General features: G+C 44.4%; 1 protein-coding gene across 4 annotated transcripts; it reads right to left on the bottom strand.

The window, feature by feature from the left end:
* Window positions 1-460: 460 nt before the first annotated feature.
* On the bottom strand, window positions 461-9,617 carry SYNJ2BP (synaptojanin 2 binding protein). Of its 4 annotated transcripts, none has more exons than XM_040066576.2 (4): window positions 9,481-9,617; window positions 5,542-5,678; window positions 3,939-4,034; window positions 461-2,474 (listed from the first exon to the last, which is right to left on the bottom strand). In XM_040066576.2, exons 1-4 carry the CDS (start codon window positions 9,545-9,547, stop codon window positions 2,334-2,336), a joined length of 441 nt encoding a protein of 146 aa, XP_039922510.1. In that variant the 5' UTR covers window positions 9,548-9,617; the 3' UTR covers window positions 461-2,333. The 4 variants fall into 4 exon arrangements, with proteins under 4 accessions (XP_039922510.1, XP_039922511.1, XP_039922509.1 ...); XM_040066577.1 differs by lacking the exon at window positions 9,481-9,617 and adding an exon at window positions 7,436-9,362; XM_040066575.2 differs by lacking the exon at window positions 9,481-9,617 and adding an exon at window positions 5,837-6,376.
* Between the last annotated feature and the right edge of the window lie 1,486 nt (window positions 9,618-11,103).

Here is an 11,103-nt window from a genome sequence, read left to right as displayed (position 1 = left end):
TTTCCACTTGGGTTTTGTCAATAAACGGGTCAAGAGGTGGCTGCGGATTGGAAAAGGGATTGTTTGGCACCAGGCAAGTACACAAAGTTGTTACTCACTTTTAGACTGGATGGTTTAAATCCTGAGTAAAAACTACTACCTAGACTTCTGAAAAAGCTGCTGAGTGGCAGTTCAATAATTGCGAACACTATGCACCAGAAGGGCCTTTTCTTTTTTAATAAGCCACGTCAATTATCTGAGCATTGGGTATAACCCTTCCCCTCCCTAATAAGCTGCCTGCAATATAGACGGCAATCATGTCTGAACAGTATCAAAGACCCAAAGCGGAAAGGTTAAAGAATCAAACAAAAAATCCCAAAGGTTCATTACCTTCCACAAATTCTCAAATTCTCTATCCCGTTCCACATACTCCTTCTCAACACAGAAACTCAGCTCAGGCAAAGGCTAACAAGACAGGCTGTTTTCTTAATGTCTGCATCTTTATTCTGAAGGCTGTGATACAACAGCGTCGATTTTTAATCATCCATCTTAATACACACATGTGCTGCACATGGACACTACAGCCAAATATTCGGAGCAGGTGACAAACAAGCTGGTTCGTGCTGTATCTGCAAAGATCTGTCTACACAGCAGCCATTCTGCTATCAGGCACAACTGGTTTGCAGGCCAAGGCAGGTCACTGCATGCCTTAGGCCAGGCCAGTCAACATAAATATTGTTCCCAAAGTCCCCTAAGAACCCAGAGCAAAATCCCTCCTGTTTCCTCTTCCCCTCACACTAGAGCAGTCTCTAGGCCAAAGCAAGATTTCACATGATTCGAATGCTCTGAAACTCCAAGGTGATTTAGGAATGCCACGTTCAACAGCATAACCACTTCTATCTCCAGCAGACAGCAGGAACACAGCCCTGAGCAAACATAACAATTCCAAATACATCAGCAATGTCCTACGAGAATAGAGACTAGAGATAAGTAAAGCACCAAGACACCAGTTTTTCTTTGAAAACATATATTGCTTATGTGATCTCTTTTTGGCATCATACAGACCAGACCGTGCATTTTGCTTCTCTTTTACAAAAACAACAAAACACATGGATTTCTTGGAGACAAGAGAAACAGGTCTTACCGCACAGAGCTCCTATCAGCTGGAGCATTTAAAACTATTCAAATTACAGTGAGGAGATGAGACCCTGCAGGTAAATTCAGCCATATACTTTCCAGAGGAGGGTCTCCTCCCTCTGGTTTTACCTGCTAAGCTTTACCCTGGCTTAAAGCTGACAGCCTATCTCCTGAACACCACATAACTCTTCACAAAAAAGCAAAAGCCAGGACAATCCCAGCCTGCTCTCAGTTTCTCCCTTTCAATCATCGTAAGATTCTCCTGACTGCAGAGCACAAGTTAGCTGCTACAAAAAACTCGATCTGAAGTACTCCCTGTGCAAAAAAACCCCCAAACCAACCTCTAACCTGAGAGATACAGGCTTCAACCCACCTGATGAATGGCGGAACTATTGCTTCACTACCAATTTAAAGACTCTTCTGCAGCTTCAACGTGCCTGAATCTCTTGCCACCACTTATCCTCGTGATTCAATTGTCTGCTTGTCTCTCCCCAGTATGCTAGCATTTTGTGGAAAGCTCTCTCTTACAACCCTGACCCAAAAATGAGCAATCATTTTGACAATCAAAATCTTCTTCTAGCAGCAAGCTATCTTCTATCTTTCCACAACTGGCAAAATACCTCATCAATACTGCATATTGCTGTTCAATCAGCAGCTATACTGAAGATTTTACCTGTGAAACCACAGATCAGATTTTGCATATTTAAGGCATTTATTTAGCAACAACCAACAAAACTTCAATGGGAAAAATAATATACCCTTTGCATTGCTTCTCTTTATTCATGGTTCAGACAGAATTCACTAGATTCAAGAAAAAATTCTGTGGAAACAAGGCAAAGCCTCTAGAAAATGTTTTTGATTTACAACCACCCCAACTCCCACTCCCGTTAACCGAAGTTAGACCTTAAAATGTGGAATAGATGAGTGTGTTTGAAAGTTCATGGTGCAAAACAGAGGAGGATGGCAAAACCTCCTCAGATTTGTCAAGAAATACAGCTATCCCACTCTTTACATAAACACAGTCCTCTCTCTTCCCTTTTTTCTCTCTGCTTCTACCCACCCTGCAAGAAAATCAATATATACGAACATCAGCAGCAACTTTGATGATAGGCAATGATCCTTTTTGGCATCAGTCTGTGACAAGATCGTTGATTCTCTATCTTTAAATTACATCATAGCTGTGTAAAATACGCAGTGATATCCCAGACGTGAACTCTTCACATCCGCTGTCGATACCTCAGCAAGATCCAGACTGCTGTCGCAGCAAGTGCCAGGCCTGGCACAAGGATGGCTGCCAGAGGAAGCCCACCCGATTCTCCATCTCCTCCATGACCCACAGGGCCATTCTGTGGCTGCAACTACAAGGAAAAAAAATTATTTATGTCAGAACCTATTACAAGAAAGCCCCCAGTTCTGTGTCTGGACCAGGTGGTTCCGCAAGAATGTTCAAAACAGTTTCCACAGGTACCTGCAGACTCCACACATGGGAGGGTTAAAATAGCTTAGGATGGACTAAACTTAAATGCAGGGTGCCCAGCCACTACCAGGCACCTTCATGTTTCTCTGCCACTTTCTAAACTAGGACTCAAGTGGATCAGGACACCTTATACAGCAGAAGAAACCCATTCACCCCCCGATGCACTTGCCACCACACGATTTCCTGCTCTTTCCCGGGAAAAAGACATCAATAAATCTCTCTGGTTTTCCCACCTGCCTTATACACTGGTCCAGAAGACTTACTCCATTGTTAAGAGAGTAGAAAAGGGATCTCAAGCCACCTCTCCCCACCAACATGCTTTGGGTAGATCAAGGTGGTTTTTTTTTTGTCACCTTCCACGCTAGCTGGGGATTTAAGGGTTCATCTCTTTTTACATCTAAAACAGTGCCAGCATATTTAAAATACAGTAGTCCATATGTCCTATTATTGTAAAATCATTTATGTAGAAAAGACCTCTAAGATTACCAAGTCCAACCATTAACCCAGCACTACCAAGTTTGCTATTAAACTAAGCACTGTATCTGCACATTTTTAAATGCCTTCAGGGATGGTGACTCAACCACTTCCCTCAGCAGCCTGTTCCACTGCTTGACAACCTTTTCAGTGAAAAAAATTCCTAATACCCAACCTAAACTTCCCCTGGTGCAACTTGAGGATGTCTCCTTTTGTACTGTCACCTGTTGCCTGGGGGAAGAAGCCAGTCCCCACCTGGCTACAGCCTCCTTTCAGGCAGCTGTGAAGAGTGATAAGGTCTCCCCTGAGCCTCCTTTTCTCCAGGCTGAACATCCCCAGCTCCCTCAGCTGCTCCTCATCAGACTTGTGCTCCAGATCCTTCACCTGTTTTATTCCCCTTCTCTGGACATGTTCCAGCACCTCAATATCTGTCTTGTGGTGTTGGTCTGCACTCACATTTCAACACTAACATGAGTGGTGGTCTCTGAAACAAAAGCAGTTCTGTCTCCAGTAAGATTTTGGCCACTGAAATAAAACTGAGCAACTTGAGATTCTGTCTTCACACACAAACCTTCACCTCTGAGAAAGGAGATCAGTGAGCAAACACAACAGAATGCAGCAAAAAAAAAAAAAAGACTTGGGGACATCTCCAAACTCGCCTTTTCACTGATACAAAGGTTACACTGGTTACAAAGTAATACAATTACAGCTGAGGCAATGAGAAAAGGTCACAGATCAAACAAAATTTTTATATGCACATATCACACTGGGCACCTGGACACAGTACTCCTCTTCATTGTGAAATAGCTACCAATCATAGAAACCAGCCTAAACTGAGCCAGAAATAACCCTAAGAAACAGCAAAACGTACCCTGCGCTGAATTTTCAGAGACACGTAATAGCCGGCATTCCTGAACAGTTCCACAGCATCCTTGTGCCGCAAATCCTTCAACTCCTTGCCATTGATCTAGCAAAAAAAGGAAAAGGACAACCAGATGCCAAAGGTAAAAAAACCAAATTTTTAATGATGAAGACCAACACAGGAAGGATAAGATGTAAAAATTGTCATGTTTCACAAAGTTCTGCATTTGGGGCATGATACTATAATCATAAAGATCCTAATTAATTTATTAATATTAATTAATATTATTTTTCTATGTTGAGACAGAACATGAGAAACTCCAAGCAAAAACATAGAGGTACTGAAAAAACTACCTAGAAGCAAAATAATAATAAAAGACCACAGTTGTGTCAATAGCAGCTTCTGATGCTGTTTACTGGAAACGAATCAAGGGTATGATTCTGACAGCTAATGAACATAAAAGAGCAGCTACAGCAAAATTATTGTTTTGAATCTCTTCCTTTGTTTCCTCTACTAGTGTACCTTTGAAACCTCTCTGTTTGAGAGAGTGTTGTAAACACACTTTTATAAGCACACTGATGTAGCAAAACCAACCCAAAAAAATTACTTACATACTTACTGGCATCCACTTTCAAGTGTTAAGATTCTTCTTAATTTAAAATAATATGTCATGGCTCAAGGTTTTATAATCCACTTGATTTCATTCACTGAGGGAATTCATCCTAATTTTTCATTTTCACCCCCACTACCCCTAACTGTTATCCCTGAAAAATCATATCCAGTGTCCCTCTTCATATACAGACACTCCAAAAACAAGTACATAAATAGGAAACTGTCAAGAAAAAAGAGAGTATTCTCTGTTTGACTTAATATCACTTTCTGGATCAATAATAGGCTCCAATTAGTGCAAGGTAGTCTACAGAGGCTAAAAAGATTGCATGTGGAACATAATAAGCAAGTGTAAAATAAAATTAGGGAGTACAAAAAGGTTGTGTATCATACTGGGAGAGGCTACTTCTTCACCCATCACTTTGTGAAGCTTGTTTCTTGCATGATTGCCAGCTGTCTGAAGAGCCAGTGGGTGTGAACATCAGACACTTGAAAACAATTTTCTAAAAGGAGAAGCAGCCTGTGTTATTCTTGAGGAGCCGAAATGAAGAGAAGAATATTATGGCCTAGAAATTTTATAGTCTAAAAATCCCCCTGTGCAAAAGGAACAGAAATCACAGATTACCAGTCAAAAAACGGAAACTGAGGAGGCGGAAAACCTTTATTTATATGTGTGTAAAAAACAATCTATTGTGAGCAAGAGGTCTGATGGATTTTAAAACCTTAGGAAAGCAAGTGACAGAGGTAACACAAGCACAGCCCCACAGAGCACTTCTGTGGCAAAGCAGGAAGGAAGAAGAGATAAGCCCACATGTAGAGGCACCTACCTCCCCAGCGCTCAGAGCTCTCCCCAGATCCCTAAGACAACTCCTCCATGGAGTTTGCTTGGGATCATGTAATTCATTCACCACATCCTTCTGCTCTATGCACTGTGATGGAAAACCTGCCTCTCATATCACATCAGTGATCAAGAACACAGGGGACAACAGAAGAAAGGGCTTACCGCTAAAATTTTATCTCCTTCTTGTAATCGGCCATCCTGGTAAGCTGCCCCATCCTTTTTGATCCAGCTGACATAGATGCTGTTGTCATTGGCAATGTACTGCTGATCTGTCCCACCAACAATGTTGAAGCCCAACCCTAAGGTAAGCCAAAGAGAAAGGTGATGAGAAAAAGCACAAAGCTTCAAACATTCTTGCTGTCTTCCTTGTTGGGGACTGCACACTCCCACACTGTCTTGCTGCCTCCACCATACAAAAACTCCTAACACAGAAATCTGCATCATCTTTTCCAACCACCTCTCCATTGTCTAGAAAAGTTATTCTCATGAAGCTGGCCTTGAAAGCAGAGGAGAGACACTAAATGCCTGAGGACCCCAGATGCTTCATTACACAAAACACCTGAGAGCTGTTTCAGGTGGGAGCTGGGGAATACTGAGGGCATGCCATCATTTCTGAGAAGCTGATTCAGCCCTCAGCAGGAATACAATTATTCAGCACAACATGAAAGAAAAGGACAGTATTCTGCATTTCACATGAGGTTATAGTAAATCACTACCTTTGAGCGACATGAAATCACCTCTGACAAGTGTTTTGTGAGCTGGGAATCAGGGTAAGGAAAGGTGAGGAGCATTAGACCCTGTCTACAGATGAGGAAACACACAAGGAGAACTGTGCTACCAGCTTGAGGGCACCTAGAACTCAGAAGGCTCCCATTCCACATCTCAGGAGCTGGAAATGGTGTGCTTTGCCTCCAAGAATATGATTAGGCTACATGAAGCTACTTCAAATTGTACATAATCACTTTGTTCTGTTTCATTAATTCAAACATGATAGGAAATAAGGACAGAGTTTGCAGATTTAATGCAAAACAAAAAGGAATACCCATACATTTATTAGAATGGCTGTCCACATTTTTGCCATTTTGTATTATTCTTTAAAGGAAGCCTCAGTCAGAGATATCTAGCTAGATCCAGCTTCTGGATTAAAGTAAAGACTTTGTGTTTCATTGAAACCCAGAAAAACAAACTGAATTTAAAGTCTGGAAACCCAAAGATTACGAGAGCACATTCCCCACTGTATATGCAGCTAAGTTTCTCTCTAAATAAAAATGCATGACAAGGGACTGGAAAGATTCCCCATGAGGCTTGCAATGAAAAAAGAAAGAAAAGCCAAGGAAAAAGAAAAAAAAAAGTCAAATATGAAATCAAAGTAAGTGGAAAAAAAACCCTTTTATTTTTTTTTCTGACATAAACCAGTCTGCCCACGTTCAGCCAGACTGATTTATTTGTTTTCATTTTCTTTCATATTTTCTCTCAAAGCTGGGACTGGAAACCTTGGGAGGGAGAGTTTCAAATAAAAGTAAAACCACCTTATGCCTGCTGGGAAGCAGCATTTTAAATTAGTCACAGGAGATCAAAGCATTTACAAAATGAGTCATGGTATTTTAAGTGTGCATCTACAGCTGGGAAGTAAAGAAATATTAGCAGCAATTTTGCCACACCTTTTTTTCCCTTCCCCTCCTGGCAGCTTCAGACAAGCAAGTGAGGAAAAAAATGAAAGTGAGAGAAAATTGAAGAAATACTGACATTTCAACTAGAATAATACCTATTCCAAGAAGGGCTGGTTGTGCACAGTAATACATCTTTCAATAGAAAATGAAAAGAAAAAAAAAAAAAAATTAAAATCCACGCTCCTAAAAATTATTTGCCATAAAGCAAATAACTTAGGAAAGGGGTAAATCAATACTACAGAAAGTATAAGGTTTAATCAACACTTAATAAAAAGCCAGAAAGTAGGAATCAGGCTCTCAGAACACATTGATTCTCTCTTATATAAAACCCCTAAAATAGGTATATAGATGGAAAAAAAAAAAGTATACATTTTGCAACTTTTTACCCATGACTGGAAAAATAATCAAGAGTCACAGCTTTCATCAGCAGAGGCAGATCTTCGTGACCAAGAGGCAGCAGTTCGTGCTAGACCAAGTTAAGTATTCCCAGGGCTTTTTCACTGTCTTTCCTTTCCAGCACTCAGACTTCCACTCAGCCTAAAAATATCTTCCCTATCAATCCTCAAGCTCTTTGCTATTCTCTCCCTTCCAGTTCATGCAACCACAGAAAGAGACACAGCACAGCTGGAAGAAAAGGAGCAAGGGGAGAGAGCACATAGCACTAAATCTCTTGTCTACGAGGGACGAAAAGCAGAACAGCAGAGCTTTAGAAGCAGGCTCTGGGCTAAACTTCTGACCCTCCCTCCCTGCACACTTCCCTATGCCTCACTTACCGTCTCTGAACTGAAAAAGTCCCTCAGAAACACCTTAAAGGAAATCAGGACTGGCAGGATTAGAAAATGAGAGACTGAACACAGAAAATTTGAAAAAGAGACAAATATACACCGTCCTGCCACTGGAAATACATTCACAAACAATGCAAACTTTTGCCAGAGATGTTTAGCATCAGACCTATTTTAAAAGTTGTAGTCAAAACTCCAATCCAAGAGATTACAGTATCTAATTGTACTTCACAGATAACAGCGTTTTGTTCCTTCATTAGAAATGAATAATAATTCACATGGCAAGTGCATCGAGACCATAAGGGGCTTCACATCAAGTAACATAGTCAGAAACCTAAATCTAAAGATGCACAGCCCATCAAAATATCTGGACAAATGCTGTTCATTTGTCCGAAATCACAGCAGTCACATTCAAGACCATTGTCAACTCTGCCCTTTAACATTCCCTTACATCTTCCTGAAAATTTTAGCTCCTCAGACGTATGTAAACAGCCTTCCCATCAGAACCAGCTTCATTTGGCACAGTTTTCCCTGACAAACACAGCTTCATGGCTATGCAGGTAGGGCTACACAGCTTTCAGAGCAGAGGCCAACCTGGCGAGCAGGGAAGGCCAAGGGCTGCTCCCTGGGCTCACATCCACCGGGTCCATGAGGGCCAGGACCAACAGCAGCCCTGCACGGGACCTACCTCCACCCCAGAGAAACACACACAGCAGTCTGGCTGCTGGGGCTCTGGGGAGCCCCTGGAACCAAGGCTGGTCAGCAGCTGCACCCAGCAGTTGTGCACCACAGAAGGGCTGCCACGTTCTTATTCCTGCTCGTTTTAATTAAAGACAAAGCCTCACACACCAAAGTACAACTCTAGCTCCAAAAGCCCTTCTGAAGCCTGCCATTATCTATAGCCAGGCTTTTGGTCCAGAGCTGTGTATTTCATGCCAACTCGCCTCACTTCTGAAAGTGTGATTTGAACGGCACCATAAATCCTGTAAAAATGTAAGGTTTCCACGAGCGCACAAGCTGTGGATACATGAAAAGCAAAGCCAAAAAATGCCCCACGAACTGCCCTACTCTTCCTTCCAGCCTCTGCTCCTCTCTCTCACCACCCCAAAGCCTCTCAAGGAACGCCGCACCATGAACGCCAGGCTGACAGCACAGGGGACGGCCGCTTGGGCACATGATTTTCAAATGGCCCCTGACTCCGGGTATCCAACGCGGCTGGGCGCTCAGCGGCCGCCGCCTCACTTGGAAGCGACGGCTCCACCGGAGATGGCAACTTCCTGGAAAAAACAGAGGCAAAACCAGAGGCGAAACCAGAGGCGAGTCGTCCGCAGGGACACCAGCCTCTACCGGAGCTCCCGCAGAGGACGGACCCTGACCCAGCCATCTCTCTCCCTCACGCAGGGCACGAGTTTTTCCCGCAGCAGCGTATCCGCCACGGCTATTTCCAGGGGGAACCCCGGCGCCTCCGGCACCTCTGGGCGCTCCCTTCTATCCTCGCCGCCGGGACCCTCCCTCCGCCGCCCCTCTGCCCGCCACGGCCGCCCCGCGCTTCCGCTCCGGCCTCCCCGGGAGCTGCGCAGGCCGCGGCGCCGCTGCCCCGGCCCGGGAGGCGCCGCGGACCCGGTGCGGAGAGGACGCCCCTGCCGTACCTGAGGGTCTGCGGGTGAGGCTGATGATCTCCTCGGTGTAGCCGCCGCCCGCCACGCTGCCGTTCATGCTGCGGCCTGAAGGAGAACTCGGCTCCCGGGACAGCCGCTCTCGCCTCCTCGGCCGCCGGCGGGCCGCGCCGCGGAGCGCTGGGAGTTGTAGTCCCCGCGGGACGGGGCTGCTGCCACCGGCGCCCGGGGCCGCCACCGCCGCTCACCGCAGAGGCGGAAGAGCCGCGGGCCCAGGGGAACCCAGCACAGCGTCGTCCTGCTCCCCCGCACCTTTCCTGGCCCCTGCGCGCCATCTGTGCCTGGCCGTGCCTTGCCCCTCAGGCTGGTTTCCGTAGGAAGGTTAAGGAGTAGGCCATAGTTGTCTGGTGTAGGCGTAGGAGAGAAGAAGGGAAGATGTATGGCCTCTTCCCAGCCCTTCTAACTGTCCTCGCAGCGAACTGAAAGACAGATCAGACCGTGCTGGGCAGGAGCAGAAGCCCAATACAGGCAAGTAGCACCGAGAGCATCCCTGCCAATGCCGAGTTACTCTGCGGTTCAATAAAGTGATCTAGATTCGGAAACACAAACGGTGCATAGAGCCACTGTGCCGCTGCTGGGACAAGAAATACTTAACTATGTCCTGTGGAAGGTGGTTGGTCTGAGGATTTGAGAAATTTCCTCAGAACTCTACAGAACAGATAATTACCTAGCAATAAAGGGCAAAAGAATTCAACTTGCTGTGTAACAGAGGAGCCACTTGAACCTGGAACTCTCTACCTCAGGGTTTATTGAACCAAGAGATTATCAGGAAATAGCAAGGAAAAATTTATCTTTATCTATTTCAGCACATGCTACAAGTGTGTCAATACTGACAGTGACAACAGGGAACAATGAAGAGGCCTGATTCAGTTGTACTGCCTGACTACAGCCACATCTACATGCTGCAGGAACTTCTCTGATGAAAATGAGGACCAGCTTACCTGATTACACTTCAATGTTACACTACCATTTTGTGTGTTTGGTATTGCAGAAAAGATAACAGATGTTTTTGACTGCATTTGTTCCAATTATCTGCACTTTTGGATTCCTGAATTTCATAGGGAGAGAGAACCTGGGCACTGGATCTCTGCTACAACATTAATGCTTAGTCCTAAACCAAGTGTTAGAACACCTGTTTCAGAGGTGGGAGACAGGCATTCAGGGTCCAATTACACTTGCAATGACAAGCAAAACCATGACTCGTGTGATGGACTTTGTTGTTGCTAAGTAGCATTCACCCTTAAGCTGAGGACTTTTCAGTCTCTCATACTCGTCCAGTGAAGAGGTGCACAAAAGCTGGGAGGGAGCAAGACCAGGAGAGGCGACCTAAACTCGACAAAGGGATATTCCATACCACAGAATGCCATGTCCAGTATATAAAAGCTGGGGAAGTTATCTGTAAGGGGGCCAAACACGTTCTGGGATAGGCTGGGTATCAGGCAGCATGTGGTGAGCAATTGGACTGTGTATCACTTGTGTAGTCCCTTGAGTTCTCTTACTCTCAAGTCTCAGTTATTGTTATTGTTATATTTTAGTTGTTTCAATTATTAAACTGTTTTTATCTCAACCCACAAGGTTTACCTTTTCTTTCTGAAT

Source organism: Hirundo rustica, chromosome 6 (assembly GCF_015227805.2).
Source record: "Hirundo rustica isolate bHirRus1 chromosome 6, bHirRus1.pri.v3, whole genome shotgun sequence".
In the NCBI taxonomy this organism is placed as follows: domain Eukaryota; kingdom Metazoa; phylum Chordata; class Aves; order Passeriformes; family Hirundinidae; genus Hirundo; species Hirundo rustica.
This window is presented reverse-complemented; position numbering and strand designations above follow the sequence as displayed.